The 17,086-nt window shown below is 34.4% G+C and overlaps 1 protein-coding gene across 1 annotated transcript in view; it reads left to right on the top strand.

Annotated features, from left to right (window-relative positions):
* Positions 1–17,086, top strand: part of LOC138326174 (HEAT repeat-containing protein 1-like) — a 34,495-nt gene that overhangs the window by 14,148 nt on the left and 3,261 nt on the right. The window contains 24 exon segments of the mRNA XM_069272302.1: positions 164–412; positions 1,533–1,724; positions 1,940–2,176; positions 2,560–2,692; positions 5,376–5,475; positions 6,299–6,436; positions 6,845–6,951; positions 7,256–7,377; positions 8,008–8,136; positions 8,554–8,805; positions 9,374–9,497; positions 9,988–10,157; positions 10,725–10,892; positions 11,576–11,719; positions 11,977–12,144; positions 12,824–13,002; positions 13,499–13,598; positions 14,199–14,278; positions 14,444–14,528; positions 15,342–15,476; positions 15,917–15,997; positions 15,999–16,034; positions 16,217–16,287; positions 16,736–16,833. Of these exon segments, the coding sequence (XP_069128403.1) occupies positions 164–412; positions 1,533–1,724; positions 1,940–2,176; positions 2,560–2,692; positions 5,376–5,475; positions 6,299–6,436; positions 6,845–6,951; positions 7,256–7,377; positions 8,008–8,136; positions 8,554–8,805; positions 9,374–9,497; positions 9,988–10,157; positions 10,725–10,892; positions 11,576–11,719; positions 11,977–12,144; positions 12,824–13,002; positions 13,499–13,598; positions 14,199–14,278; positions 14,444–14,528; positions 15,342–15,476; positions 15,917–15,997; positions 15,999–16,034; positions 16,217–16,287; positions 16,736–16,833 (3,298 nt within the window).

Raw genomic sequence — 17,086 nt, 5'->3', positions numbered from 1 at the left:
GGAAATGACTTCAAATACACTGTATTGAATTTTGATGTAATATTGTTAAGATCCATTAAACTACTTGTAAAAATTTGTAAAATGTGAAAAAAGCAGAAATTAAAGTTTGTCCGACTATTTTAAAAATATGAAATTGGTTGAAAAGTTAATGTTTTATTTCCAGGGATCATTTTCTGACATACATGTCCTATTGCGAATATTAGGACTGATGTGGACACAGCACTGTAACCCTGACAACACAGTCCTAGAACTGACCACTATCACTCAGGCCAGTGCACTACAGATCGGCAAAGCACACCTCCTCAACATGACCGCTGACCAGGTCAAGGTCGTCCTGACGAACATCACTCCCGGTAAGATTTCTGATCGCCAACTATGTCCACATAGCCACACACTATCTTCCTTTTTGAATGTAATTCTAATATGTTGTGATTTGATGTTTTATATTTCAATACTCACTCTAGAATTGTATTTCAGCATTCCTCATGACTTGTGAGACATTTCTTCATCAAGAATTATCTGCCCTTGTTGTATCAAACAAATAAAGTAACAATCAATATAGATTCGCTTCAAGATAATTAAAGCTGGTCTATGCTGAAAGTCTCCGTATTTTAAGTTATTGTATTCCTTTAATTCAAAATACTTAGAACTACATCAGAAGAAAATTCTTTTTATTGTTCTGCTTTGATCTCTAGGAAAATCTTTCAAAAGTTCTGGTATGCACATGAATTTGGAATTGCAGAAAAAATCAAATGGGCATAGATGACAAAACATTACAATTTTAAAACGTACATGTACAATTAAATATGCTTTATAAGGTGCCAGTATAATTGCCAGTATCTTTTTGTCTATAACGTCTAGCCTTGTGGTTGCCATTTCTTACATGGAAAACTGTTCTAAAGTTGAAAGATCATGAGATGTCCAAACTGTAAAATGAGGAACACCTCTCATTCAAAAAACTTCAATCTGATTCGCTGCCAGCCTGAAATTTTGCTTGTATCCAGCCGACAGTGACTATGTGTCTGAATGATTGAAATGGATTATCTCGGGTAAGAAAATAAGAAAGAGAAATTAGTTGTCTTGGAATTCAAGAAAATGAGATCTGATGAATGGAAAAAAAAAATTTGGGGCCTTTACAATGTATCATAAAAATGGTTCATTTCACAAAGTTATATAAAAAAACAATGTTACACGGACTAAAAGAATTAAATGAAATACATAAACTCATTAGCATTGTTTTTATCTTCAATTATTAGAAAAATACAAATTATAAAGAAGTAAAAGAAAACAGTCAGTTTATAACTGTTAAGCAACTTCATAAAAGTTTTGTGGGCAGTTAAACTTTCTGAAAATTAATTGTCGCAGAAAAGTTCAGACTACAATTGCACCAAGCATTTTAACTGTAAATCGTTATATTAAATTTGATTGCTTCGAAGAAGGTGCTAGGAATGAAAATGTTTATTGAAGTTGGCACCAAAACAGGTTGGTTTACCTTACCTCCTTACGATTGTTTTGATTTTCTGTCTTCAAAGGTACTCGCAACAGTTTTCAAAGACTGTGACAAGGAAGCAGCTGTGACTACGCCTCGTAGAAAGAGAAAGTCGATAACCCAAGATCTTAAGGCAAAAGCCCTAGATATGATAGTAAACATCACTGTTGACATGGAAACTCCGTCGTACATACAGCGAGCTGCACTGGAGCTACTACAGAGTCTGGAGACACAGGTAAAACTCTTACATCCCTTTTGGCAAATTTGGGTTCTTTTAGTTCAAAAACTGAAACATTTAATTGTAAGATTTCAGGGATGAATAATAATTCCAGGTTTTGTGGATTTCATGGAAAAAAATTTGACAATCACAAAATATTCTGAAAAATCACGAAAATACTATCACTCAAAACATTACTGGCTTTATGGTATTTGTAATGTCCACTTTTTCAGAAACTGTTACAAGATCTATTTCCCATGATGACCAAGCTAATGGCTGACCTGGACCAGGATAACACAGACAAAACCAAGTTTGAATGTGTCCTGATAATAATACAAAGGTTCACACAGGAAACAGCATCTCTACTGCCCTCTGGTGGACAGGGACTACAACTCTTTACAAAGGCCCTCCAAACATCATATCATCCCGAAAAGATAGGAACTACAATGCAACTGTGTGCCCTCAGTAAGGTATTGCTGGCTTCTCACAGATTTCAGTTAATCATATTTGTTAAAGTCTTGTTCAAATAGAAACCATAGGTGTGGTAAAAATGCTCCTCAAGAAACCTTTTGGATGTAATTGTGTTCCCTTCAATTTGATTAATTATCTGGCCAGTATTTTGAGATTACTATATAATAGGGGGAAAAAACTATTGCATTCATTTTGTACTTCATATGGTAAAGGTAGGTCTTGTCTGCTATTTCGCTGTTTGTCAGTGAACAGTCCTTGATATTGTCTGTTTTTTCAAATTCCAATAGTTAATCTATTTTTATCCTAATTTTTAATTATTTGATTGAACTTTCGCCTATGTGTATAAGTTAGCACTTGTGTGATTTTGTCCTTGTTTTTGTAGATTGATAAACACCTGTACACAGCCTTAGCTGAGACAAGCCAGCGAGTGCTCCTCACCTGTCTTATTGATGTCTGGGCTACCACAGACAATCACGTAGTGTCTGCTGCTGTGAGGAAGGTCATCAAACAGGTAGGTCAAGGTCATCACACAGTCATCAAACAGATAGGTCAAGGTCATCATAGTCATCAAACAGATAGGTCAAGGTCATCACATAGTCATCAAACAGATAGGTCAAGGTCAATCAATTGGAATTAAACTTAAAGTCAAAGTCCCTATATTCACCAAACAGAGTTCAAGGTCACTGGTCTGTACTGTGATGAAACAGACAGAACAAGGTCACTGGTCTGTACTGTGATGAAACAGACAGAACAAGGTCACTTAACAGTTATCAAGCACGTAAGTCAAGTTAATTCTAGTCTTCAAACAGGTAACTCAAGGTCATTCCTCATTCTTTAATACAAGTCAAGGTCACTCTTCACTCATTCAAATTCAAGGTCACTTAATCTTCATCAAACACATATTTAAAGGTCAAATATACAATACATAGTAGGCTTTCCTTCCTAGCTTCCTTTATACACCAAGTCAAAAGCTATTTGTCAATGTGAAAAGTGTAAAAAAAAATCACATATTCCCCCAAAACTCAAATGCAGATACATTGTAATGTAATGGGACTGGTAGATAATGTATAGTGTTGATATTGTGATGGTAGATAAGTGTATAGTGTTGATATTGTGATATGTAGATATAGAGATTGGGTATAGTGTTGATATTGTGATATGTAGATAATGTATAGTGGTTGATATTGTGATATATAGTATATGTGTATAGTGTTGATATTGTGATATGTAGATAAATGTTATAAGTGTTGATATTGTGATATGTAGATTAATGGGTGATATTGTATATGTGTAATGTATATTGTGATATGTAGATAATGTATAGTGTTGATATTGTGATATGTAGATAATGTATGTGTTGATATTGTGATATGTAGATAATGTTTAGTGTTGATATTGTGATTATGTTGATTATGATAGTGATTGATATGTAGATTATGTATAGTGCTGATATTGTGATATGTAGATAATGTATAGTGTTGATATTGTGACTTGTAGATAATGTATAATGTTGATATTGTGATATGTAGATAATGTATAGTGTTGATATTGTGATATGTAGATAATGTATAGTGTTGATATTGTGATATGTAGATAATGTATAGTGTTGATATTGTGATATGTAGATAATGTATAGTGTTGATATTGTGATATGTAGATAATGTATAGTGTTGATATTGTGATATGTAGATAATGTATAGTGTTGATATTGTGACTTGTAGATAATGTATAGTGTTGATATTGTGACTTGTAGATAATGTATTAGTGTAGATTTGTGGATATGTAGTATAATGAATAGTGTTGATATTGTGACTTGTAGATAATAATAGTGTTGATTTTGTGACTTGTAGATAATGTATAGTGTTGATATTGTGACTGGTAGATAATGTATAGTTTTGATATTGTGATACTGTAGATACATGTATAGTGTTGATATTGTAGACACTAATGTATAGTGTAATGATATTGTGATAAGTAGATATAGTGTTGAATGAGATAATGTTATAGTGTTGATATTGTGATATGTAGATAATGTATAGTGTTGATATTGACTGATATGTAGATAATGTAATCTTATGTTGATATTGTGATATGTAATGATAATTGTATAGTGTTGATATTGTGATATGTAATGTAATAGTGATAATGTGATAGTGTTGATATTGTGATATGTATAGATATTGTCGAATGTATATAGTGTTGATATATTGTGATATGTAGATAATGTATAAGTGTTGATATTGTGATTGTGATATGTAATAATGTATATTAAGGTATCGTTGTATATATAGTGACTTGATAGATAATGTATAGTGTTGATATGTGTTGTTTGATATGTTGATGATATTGTGATATGTAGATATGTATAGTGGTTTGAAATTGTGGACATAAGATAATATATAGTATAGTGTTGATATTGTGATATGTATATGTGTATAGTGTTTGATATTGTGATATTGTAGATAATGTATAGTGTTGATATTGTGATATGTAGATAATGTATAGTGTACTGATAATTGTGATGTGTAGATTATGTATATTGCTGATATTGTGACATGTAGATAATGTATAGTGTTGAAAATTGATATTGTGACTGTGTAGATAATGTATATTTGAATGTTAGTGATATATGTGATATGTAGATAATGTATAGTGTTGATATTGTATAATTATAGTGACTTTGTAGATAATGTGTTAATGTGTTGAATTGTGATATGTAGGTTAATGTATAGTGTTGATATTGTGATATAAGATACATGTATAGTGTTGATAATGTGATATATAGATTATATGACTATAGTGCTGATATTGTGGATATATAGATAATGTATAGTGTTGATATTGTGATATGTAGATAATGTATAGTGTTGATATTGTGATATGTAGATAATGTATAGAGTGTCTTGATATTGTGATATGTAGATTATGTATATTGCTATTTCTGAGCGCATATTGTGACTTGTAGATAATGTATAATGTGTTGATATTGTGATATGTAGATTATGTATATTGCTGATATTGTGACATGTATACGATAAAGTATAGTGTTGATATTGTGACTTGTAGATAATGTATAATGTTGATATTGTGATATGTAGATAATGTATATTGTTGATATTGTGATATATAGATAATGTATAGTGTTGATATTGTGATAAAGTATAGATAATGTATAGTGTTGATATTGTGACTTTGTAGTTGCCCCTGTTGAGTCAGCAGATATTGTAGATGAGCTTCAGTCCTGTTGAAAACAAACTGACTCTGCCAAAACTGTGAAGGAGACTAAGAGAAGGAAAAGGTAAGGGGCTACAACATAACAAATTCAAACTTTCATATTGAATGTTGAACTACCAAGACTCTGTTTATGATATATACAGTATTGTATTACTACAGACAAGCTCTGGAGGGTTTGGGTTTAATTAATTTAAAAGATGCTCCACTGCCGACAGAGCATAAATGATATCTAATCATTTTGAGCAATAATAGTGTTAAACTGTGTATATATATGTCTCAATCAACTCGAAAATTAATTTAAAATAATTAAATTTTGCTTTCGCTGCATGCAAAGTCAGTAACCTCGTGCATTCCATATGAGGACTAGTGCCGATGGATTTTTTTCCGGGACGCAATTAATTCTATTTTTCAATCATTTTTATCTTGAAACTAAAATTATGAAACTCAGACATTTCAGTGGTGGTAATGGTTTGAAGTAAGTAACTTTTGTAACTGAAGAGAAATACTAGTTTGTCTGCTCCTGTTTTTGATAAGATAAAAATTACCATTTGTCAGCGGTGGAGCATCTTTAATGTCCTATTAACAGCCAGGATCATGTAAGGATGTGTCATGTTTGTTAGTAAAGGAAAGCCTGAGTACCTGGAGAAAAACCAGCGGTCAGTAGCTAGCAACTGCCCCACTTGGGATTCGAGACATATAACCCACTCTGCCACACTGTGGCCCCACTAGCTCTAAAAGACACTGGTTTCAGTCCGGCAAAAACTAATACTAATAGCATAATGGATTGTTTTTTCAGGATGCATTTGAGTTGGATTTTTACTAGCTTTATGTTGATTGATCATCAGGCGATCCTTGATTTTAACGATGATGTGTTTTTCACCCTTCAGACAACAGTCAGAGACGGACGAGGAGTTTAACCAGCCAAGTTGGCGTCGTACTACGATGATCCTGGAGGGTATTCAGGAGAAAAAGAAACTGGCCAATAGTCAACTACTACTGCCTGTCTGTTTCCAGCTCCTCGCTCGGTAAATACATTTTACACAATAATCAATGTCGGGATTATTCTTGTAGGAACAGATCCAGGGCTTCAACTTTTATATAATGGAAACACTCAAAAAATCTATTTTACATGTTAAATGAAATTATTGATAGGAATTTACAATGGCTAAATCATTGTGGAAAATTGAGATAATTCCAGATTTTCAGTTATAGTTATTAGCTCGTAGTTATACCAAGGTACATTTATTAGTTTGGAATACCTCTGTAAAGTTCTCAAAATGAACAAATACACTCATTTGCTAAAGAAGCATAAATGTATCTAATGTTGTAGTTTAAAATATCCTCATGTTGAAATATTAAAAAGAAAGAAAAAAGGAAATACTATATTAATGAATTTACATTTGTATGCTAATTATATAAATTATTACTAACAGTGTCTTGGACTCGGATCAGCACAGCTCTGCTGAATACATCAAACAACTCATCCTGTCCTTGATCAACCACGTGTGTCAGAAGATCGAATCCCGACAGGAAGAGAGTGGTAAGTCACAAACTCAGTCTCATAGTTTATAGTAATGTGTTGTGTTCTGATGTTCCAACCTCTTTAAGAAACAATATGATTATCATGTAGTATTTTCAACTGGAGTGGTAAACTTGAAAGCTTTTAAACTCTACCGTAGATTAATGATAATGTCTTGACCTCCATTATAATATTAGTGCAGTTTCTCTGTATTTATTAGTGCAGTTTGTATGTATTTGAGTATATGAGAAATCATTGATATTTTTTCTTCTGATATCTTGACACCGTGAAGTATACTTCAACTTTTGTTATTTTATCATTACAGAAGCTATTGAGGAACAGAAATTTAACATGGAGTTGTTGGTTCAGACGATACGAACATCAAGTAACCCTCAAACACATAACCAGACCCTATTGGTTCTAACAACGGCTGCCAGGCTCTACCCTGTAAGTATGGAGTATTGTAACACATAGACACTGTACACTATCAGATGCTGTGGTAAGGTATGATCTCTACCTTCATAACACATAGACACTGTACACTATCGGATCCTGTGGTAAGGTACAATCTTTACCTTCATGACCAGGCTGGTGTAAATGTTTCACTGTTGTTTATTGTAAACCAACTTACTTTCGTATACGATTTTATTTTGGCAAATTACGCGTTCAAGGTAAATATCGTGAAAGTTTATCTTTGCGGATTGATATGGTCAACAATTCTTGCATAATTAAATTCAAAGGTATTTCTATTCAATTTAAATCCGCAAATATTAGTCTCCGCGAAAATGTTTTGAAACGGAAATTGTGAAACTTAGTAGCTGCGAAAGAAAGTTGGTTTGCAGTATATGAGTTAAGGTCAAATAAACGTTTTAAAGAATAGTTTCATTATAGTTATTGTAATAAATGAGGTTAAATATGTTGATTGGTCAGACCTTAAAGAACAAAAATGAAAGGCCTATGGACTTTTCATTTGCCTGGTAACTAGCGCACATAGGACCTAAGGATATAACAAAATGTGTAATCAGTTGGATTCTGCAGCCACATGACAAGTAAGATTAACGTTCATTTGTTTTTTAGGAGCACCTGCTACACAATGTGATGTCTGTGTTCACATTCATGGGGGCCAACATCCTGAGACAAGATGATTCCTACAGTATACAGATCATAGGCCGCATCCTGGAAACAGTCATTCCAGCTCTAATTACGGTACGTAATAGGTATACCATAGTGATTTAAAGGCTGAATAGCTCCATACTTAGTAGGAATTACTCAAATATTAATTACAGAGAGGGAAAGAAAGTCAAACATCATTACATTGTAATAAAAGTCTATTTATGTAGAAATTATTTGTCTTTTGATCTCGTTTAGTTGTGTGTAATTTTTCCACAGACCAATTTGCAGTTATTGATGTAACAGAGTCTGCATGAATGATTGGAATGTAGTTTTGCATCATTCATTAAACAGATTTGTAGTTATTTTCACTCATGTAGAGTTATTTGATACAGACTTAGCTAACTTAATGATACTTCTTATAAGAAGAAGATGTTGATTTTAACTCCATAATGCCCTATGAAACACTTTCCTACATACTACATGTAACATGAGCCCTGTTGATTGTTTTAGGCGTGTGAACAGAGGACAAAGGTACCGAAGGGCGTGTCTAACAATGTGGAGGATGTTATCACCATGGTGATTAGAGTATTTGTGGACGCGTACCCTCACATCCCCGATCACCGCCGTCTGATGTTGTTCACCAAACTCGTACAGATCGTAGGCGAAGATCAGTACCTATGGCGTACACTGCTGTTACTGGTCACCCACCTGGTTACCAGGGGAACACAGTCCAATGATGATACCCCGGCTACTGAGCGTGAGGTAAGGTTTAAACTAGAATTCACAAGGAGAGAAAAAAGTTTTTTGGCAGATTTACAAAGGAGTTCATGTTTGTAGATAATCTATAGGTAAACTGGGGGGCCAAATAGTAAGACAACAACGTAGAAATTGCTTCCTGTTAGCAAGAAATCAGGTTTTATTAAAATAATATACATTTGCAGGTCTTTTTCTAGGGGCTTTTGGGGGCCGATAATGGGCCCCATTCCCAGTGGAAACTATTTCTATATGCCAAATTCCCAAAAAATAGTTTATTCCTGGAAATTTCTTTCCCAATTTATCAATTTCTTTCCCAAAATAAGGGAAAAAGGCCCTTTCCAATTAAGTGAAAAAAGCCTCGAATTGACAGTTGTAATGACCTTTGGCAGGTAATTTCTCATTTATAAATTATACATTTCAGATAAATCAATCTTCATAGACATTTTCTTCTTTCATCATTATTGTACAGTTTTTGATGATCAGAAAAATGTCAATGGTTTTTTGTACAACTTTAACTTTTGTTCACTCTTTTTAGGCTGTTATTGAATATATTTGTTGACTTGTATATTTGTAGATACTTTCCAAGGACATGGAGTTCTGTTTACAACTGTCTGGCCAGTTCTCTGTAACAACACAACTCATGTTTGCCTCAGCAGCCATCAAATACCTGGAACAGCTGCCGGATGATAAAACAGAAGGTAGGCTTCGATCGTTAGGACAAAACAGCTCAACTCCATTAATAGTATTACTGAAAACCAACTCTTTTTCACGGCAACTCTATTCTGTGATTAATGATTTTAAAACAGATTCACCAATACTTCATTCACAAATTTAAAAAATCAATGAGATATAATAACCTATCATTATAAAGAATGAAGATATTACTTCATGGAGATAAACTTTTGCGAATTTCCTGAGGCTTTTTTTCATGATTCTTACGGTTTCCATTACAATGTAAATGCAAGACAATGAATATCGTCAAATCAAAACTTTTAGAAAATTGTTTTGGCAGTCCCAATCAAACCTTACTCTGTGAAATCAAGATTATCGAACATCAATATTCTGATACTGTGAAGTTGTTCTTCAGTCCCTTCATCTCTCAGATAAGAAGAATTGACCTTATTTGTTAATGGTTTCGAAGTAAAAATGATGTATAAGGAAATTTTACCTTTGACCTTTTGATTACAGAGAAGATAGTACATCGGGTTGTCCAGCCTCAATCTCTGGGAAAACTACGTAAGGAGGACACAGAAATATATAACGTGAAGATCCACACAGCTAAACAGCTACGTCACTTCAAGTATAAAGTCATCGAGCTTCTCATCTCGTTACATACCAACCAGGTGTATATTGTACAGGTAAGAACACATCAACCAGGTGTATATTGTACAAGTAAGATTTCTGAAGGTGCCCTGTAGTGGTGATTGGGGTATTGAGCTGGCACTAGAATTATGTCTTGATCAGGGCCGGGCCGTCATAATTGAGTTTTTGAATGTTCTGCGTAGATCCAAAATATAATGCTGTATTTGAACCAATCAGCGATTATGTCCCTAAGCACCCTCCCCCTTTTGAGGCCTCAGTTTCAATTGCTCAGGCATAAATAAAGACCAAAACTGTATAGATTTGCAATGATTTTGTCTTATTAAACACCTTTTCATTTTTTTCAATTTTTTAAACTCCCATGGGTCAAATACGGTATGAAAAAACAGATGGTATGTTTCTCGCTTATGATTTGTTTGTTTGCAACATTAAAATGTTTCATAGAAATATTGTAAAAACTCTATAGAAAGTTGAAGTTGTGTTTCAGCAGAAATATTATTAGAAATTAATTTGTATTCCTCAGTTTCCTATAATTTCTTTATGTTAACTACATACAGTTGTAAGTTGTACAGGTATATTGCATGAAACATAAACTTTTGTTTCAGGTAACCAACTGCAGTGATCCATCACTACTGAAGAAGTTCCAGAATCTTCTCCAGAACATCATGGAGTTTCTGTCCAGGGTGTCGACAGCCACAGACAAGTACCAAGACACAATAACAGCAAGGTTCTGGAGGGCGTTCCAACACAAAGTCTACGATCTTCTAGAGAAGGTAGGATTGTATTACATTATGACAGTGGTAATGTGTCACTCTAAAATATCGAGTGAAGTTAATCCCTTGCAGAGACATTAAAATTTTTAATCACTATGCTCTCCTGCGGTGGCCGAGTGGTTAAGATGTACCGACATATTACCACATGCCCTCCACCTCTGGGTCGCGAGTTCGAGTTCGAATCCCATGTGGGGCAGTTGCCAGGTACTGACCGCTGGTCGGTGGTTTTTCTCCGTGTACTCCGGTTTTCCTCCACCAACAAACCTGGCACGTCCTTAAATGACCCTGGCTGTTAATAGGACGTTAAACAAATCAAACCAAACCATTGCAAAGTTTCTATACAAATTTGAACATTATGTAGTTTAATGAATTCTCCATGAATCATGGACATAATGTGTAACCCATATTCTGCCCTGTCTCTTTTCCTGTTCTAGATATCTTTCTTCTAGTTATCGAAGTAAACACACGTTTGCTCATTTAGTTAAGAGTAGTCAATTCTTTGAAAAGGCATTACAAGAAATCATCACGCTCAACAATAGTCCATGAAATATCTCTCAATTAAATATCAATGTATGTTAATATATTACTTTGATTTAGTTGACAAACTTGATTTGATAATATGACATGCCGTTGTTGATGCCGTCGTTTCTATGTTTAATGCTGACTGGTACTTTACATTGTAGGTTGTGACGTTGTTACCAGAGGACATGTTTGTGGAGGTTGTGTCCTCCCTGATGGACCATGCTCTCCCACCTGTCCAGAGGAAGGCTCTGGAGCTACTCAATACCAACCTTCACCAGAAAAAGGACGGCCTCACACAACACGAGGTATACTTTAACCTTATACCCCAGAAAAAGAACTGTGAAAGAAGGCGATTAACAAAAAATTGATATAGACTTGTTTCAGGTGAAAAAATGAAGGTGTTTAATGTTTTCCATAACATCAATTTTAATGGAACAAAACTTCAGAAAGTGAAAGCAGCAAAAGATACTAATTTTATTAGAATCGTTGAATCTTTTGAATCTTTTTTGGAATTTTGCATTTTTAAGTTAAAATTTTTTTATTTTATTTTTTGGTATCTTAGGTAACCCTGCTATTGCCACTGGTGGATAAGATCCGAGGAATTGTAGAAAACACGTGTCTGGCCGTAGGTAATGTGGAGGAGATTACAGTCAACGCTCAGACTGCTCTGTATGGACTCAAGCTACTGTGTCATCATCTGGGGGAGAACAATCCACACACATTCATCAAGGTAAACATATATATCAAGGGGGACAACCCACACACATTCATCAAGGTAAACATATATCAAGGGGGACAACCCACACACATTCATCAAGGTAAAATATATCAAGGGGGACAACCCACACACATTCATCAGGGTAAAAATATATATCAAGGGGACAACCTACACACATTCATCAAGGTAAAAATATATCAAGGGGGACAACCCACACACATTCATCAGGTAAAATATATCAAGGGGGACAACCTACACACATTCATCAAGGTAAACATATATCAAGGGGGACAACCCACACACATTCATCAAGGTAAACATATATCAAGGGGGACAACCCACACACATTCATCAAGGTAAACATATATCAAGGGGGACAACCCACACACAATCAAGTGAGGTACACACAATCAAGTGAGGAAACCCACACACATTCATCAATGTAAAATTCAAAGCATATTTAAAACCAAGAACAATTCATTGTCCATCGTTACTTGACAAACAAACAACATAGACTAAATTTATTCTTCAGCATGAAAGAAGAAACCCAGTAATGAAAACTTTTACCTTACCAGTAATATATCAAGTGCTTCAAAATATCCCAAGACTTCATCATAGCTTAAGAGTAGCAGATTTAGCGTGATGAGGTTAGAAGATTTATAGTACATGTAGAATTTCTTATCTTCCCCAGGTTCTTAAACTGGCTGTCCGTGTGTTCAGTGAAAAGGGAGATAACCTACAGCTATCGGCATGTGCTTTACTTTGTATCGCCGAGATTTCCCAGGTTCTCAAAATTCACGTCATCGCCCATTTATCGTCCTTCATGCCCAAGCTCATCACGTGCTTGGAGAACCAAGACACGCTGCTCACGTAAGTACAACATTGATATGATATTGAAAATTTGCCATGAGTATAAGTCAGGGTAGTCAATCTGTTGACAATACATATATCCATTATACATTGCATACCACACAGCAGGTTATTTTTGCGAATTGATCACAAAATTCATGATGCTGTCTCAAAATTCAGTTTAGGTAAACGCCTGACAACAGTTAATAACATGACAACTAATTATAAAAGACCGGTATCTGATCTGTATTGAGATCATCTGAACAACTTCTTATCTGCTATTCCGTCTTTGCATATTACAGAGTTAGCTCCCTTGGGTAAAGTATCCATTGTGACGTCATTATTTTGTGAGCGTAATTCACATCGTTTTCTCGAAAAAAGTATGACGTTTCACTTCCAAACAGATGACGTAACAATCCATTCCTACCCGGAAGGGCAGATAACTCTGTAATATGCAAATACAGAATATCAGATATACTATATTTTATATATAAAGAGTGTCCCTGAACTGTTACAGGAATGAGCTATTTCTGTTGAGTGTGGTAACAACACTTCAGAAAGTGGTGGAAAATCTCTCGAACTTCCTTAGTCCATACATCAAGGACATCATTTTACGGGTAAGTTACTTCTCTCGAACTTCCTTAGTGCATACATCAAGGACACCGTTTTACAGGTAAGTTACTTCAGATACACAGGGGGAGTTTAACTGCAGGTGTTTCTCAGAAAAGTAAAGTAATTAGGTTATCTGGGTAATGACTGGTAATCATGTTTTGCAGGCATGAAACCTCAGCCTAAGGTGTTTCTCAGAAAGTTCTGTAACTAAATGGATCTTTTCGAATGTTCATACCTATATGTATGTTCTCCTCGTATGCTCTATTTTTAGATTAATCAAAATCAAGATGGCTGACAAGTGTCCATCTTGAATTTCAACAAATAATTTATTACAGCTAAACGATCTTTATACAGTAATTTGTGTGCGATGTAGCTTTTCCATGTTATCAAATGATTTAAAGAAGAGAAAAAGCAGACAGAAGATAGTTTTAACTCTTCCATTGTACATGAATAGACGATAAAATTTGGATGCCAAATTAATTCTTTGATCTGTCGTTGATGGTATCCTTGTTAACAAGCACTATTTACTTTATTTGCTGTTCAGGATAGTCTCAGTATTACCAGATCAGAGTTTGTATGCATATACTGTATTGATATTTGTATAGGTTTGCTGCCTGTCTGCTCTCGACACAGAACTGGATGCCATGAAGAAACCACAGACACAACAGAGACTAAAACACATCAGGTATAATAGTTATTCCCATTTATGCTCTTTATAAAGATCTGTAATTTAATAACTTATTCACCCCTGAACACAAACTTAAACTATTCTATTTCTAAGTCTGGAACAGTTCATTATGATATTATAGGGGTGTTTAGGTTACTACAATGTATCATTCCTCTATTCCAGGACATCACTGTCGTCAGTACTGCCATTCCGTGTCATTCTACCATCTGTCAGCAGTTGCTACGAAATCTTCTCCAACAATGATCTGGTGAGGCATCATGTCAGAAAAACATTAATTAAAACCATAATAACTTATAATGAGTTAAGAGTGTATTGGTCTGGCTGTTACATTTTCTCCTCCTGTGTTACAAGAGTATATAAGAGTTATGAATACTCCTGCTTATACATGCATTCCTTATTAAGCAAAGCCATTGCTCTATACCCAATATTTCTTATTACATGATTGTCAAAAACATTCACATACAAGATTATTGGTGTGTGTGATATAAGTCATTGATACATTAAATGGAAATTACCCAATTATTCAAAGATGCTCCACCGCTGACAATGGTATTTTTTTCTCTATCAAAAACAAGAGCGGATGTATTAGTATTTTCCTTCAGTTACAAATGTTACTTACTTAAAACCGTTATCGCCATTGAAAAGTTTGAGCTTCTAATTTTATGTCAAGATAGATATATTCAAATATTTAACTGCGTCCAGAAAAAATTGAATGGCACTATGTCCTATATTAAATGAAGTACTGATTGCGCATGCACCAAAAGCAAAATATATTATTTTAAGTTACTTTTTGTGTTAATTGGACATATATATGAACAATTAAACACCAATTACTGTTCACATGATGAGAGTTATTTATGCTCTGTCAATGGTGGAGCATCTTTAATGGATACCATCACTATATAGACTGAATCTCTTAACTCATTTTCAAAAAAAAATTCAGATGTATGATGAAATAGATCAGGAGAAGTACTTTTAAGTTGGTAAGCTATAACTTTGAGTGTGTGTGCTTTCATTTTCATGTGTATGAAGTCTTGATGTGATACTTTTATCCTTACAGATGTGTGTGAAGCCACTGATGGCCCTACTTGAAGACCATGTGTCCAAAATGAATCAAGAAGACCTCACCAGTAATCTGTCACAGCTCCAGACCTTCTTCCTCGTCTGTTTGGACTTCAGAGCTAAACATCCAGATGTATGTAATTATATCAACACAATTCTGATTATGGTATATTTGATAAGATGATGTGATAATATCTTGGTATATGTTCAGTTCTTGCTAAGAATTCTGTTGTATCGACAAATTGTGCTTTGATAAACTTTAATTGAACTTGTCAGATGCTGTCCACGCCTGATTTTTACTCAGGTGTAATCTTTTTATACATTAATGTAACATGTTTCAGACTTGTAGGCAAGTTTTGATACATATGTAATTACTGAAGTCGTGATAATTTTTGTCCAGAACCACCCAGAGACACAAGTAGGACATGTATTCTTGGTTTATGTTAGTAAATGCACAAATTTATAAAGTGAAGATTTAGTTGTTATAATATTTTTGGAAACATTATCATATCTATATTATGCCAAATTGGTGTATAAAACAATAGCTATTGTTGTTTTTGGTGTGATTGACAGGTAGATGAGGCTGACGTTACTATGATAGAAGGAAGTATAATGCAGACTATCATCTCTATGGTGATGAAGCTCTCCGAGTCCACTCTCCGAGTCCACATTCAGACCGTTCTTACTCAAGGTAAAATCTTCTTTTATTTTGAAATATCTACTGATATTTTAGAGCACTTTGAATGCTTATTGGACGGAAACTATAGACTGAATTTTCTATTTTCCATAGCATTGTTAATATAATATTGGATATTAGAAGACTGATTATATGAAATAGATATGAAGCGATTTCATTTGTATTTCTGCCTATAGCTGTATGACTGGGGGACCAGAGAGTCGGACATTAAGGCCAGGGTCACAGTGTTCTACAGACTAGCCGACAGGTAAGGCAATAGGAAATCAGGAGTCAGATTAAGAATATATAATAGTTAATCATTCTGTTAATTTGACTGCAAGGAAATTTTTACAAAAAAAGGTAAAACATTTTCTCTGACAAAATCATAAATGGAGGGTTGGGTGAGTGGGGATTGTTTAGTGTGTCTCTTAAAGATATCACCATGCAAGTGGTATTAAGTTTTGATAGCTATTGAAAGTTGTGTTCATAACTCAGATAAACTGGTACATGTATGTGTTGTATATGCACTTATTACATTTGATTAGTGCATATGTTTTAACCAAAGCAGTCCCATCCAGTCTAGTCTCACTTTCATATGTAGGTTGACAAACTTTTCTTTTAAATGCTGAGATATGCTATTTTAATTTTCAAGCTTTCCCTTTGATATTTGCTGTTTCACTTCAAGCTTTAATTGAGATACGTCTAATTACTTGTAGTCTGGCTGAGAAACTGAAGAGCCTTTTTACCCTGTTTGCTGGTCACTTTGTTCAACATGCTGCGGAATTACTGGACCTCAACAACTCGTCCAAAACAAGTAAGCTTAAACTCCAAATGTCTCGTATAGTCCTTTCAACATCATCTTGTTATCCATTTAAGTCTTATGTCTTGGTTTTGCATGTGTCAATGTGGAAAGGTTTTATAGATTGTGTTGATCAGAAATTGATTGTTGTGCAATATGTTGTATTATTATGAGCTGAACATGGAATAGCAAAATGCCTTTTCATATTTAATTTTGTTATGAATGTTTAACTTAAATCTATCTTTGGAGCAAGTTTTCTCCAACTTTT

This window comes from Argopecten irradians, chromosome 6, assembly GCF_041381155.1.
Source record: "Argopecten irradians isolate NY chromosome 6, Ai_NY, whole genome shotgun sequence".
Lineage (NCBI taxonomy): Eukaryota > Metazoa > Mollusca > Bivalvia > Pectinida > Pectinidae > Argopecten > Argopecten irradians.
The sequence above is the reverse complement of the archived record's forward strand: the minus strand, read 5'-3'. Positions and strand labels throughout refer to the sequence as shown.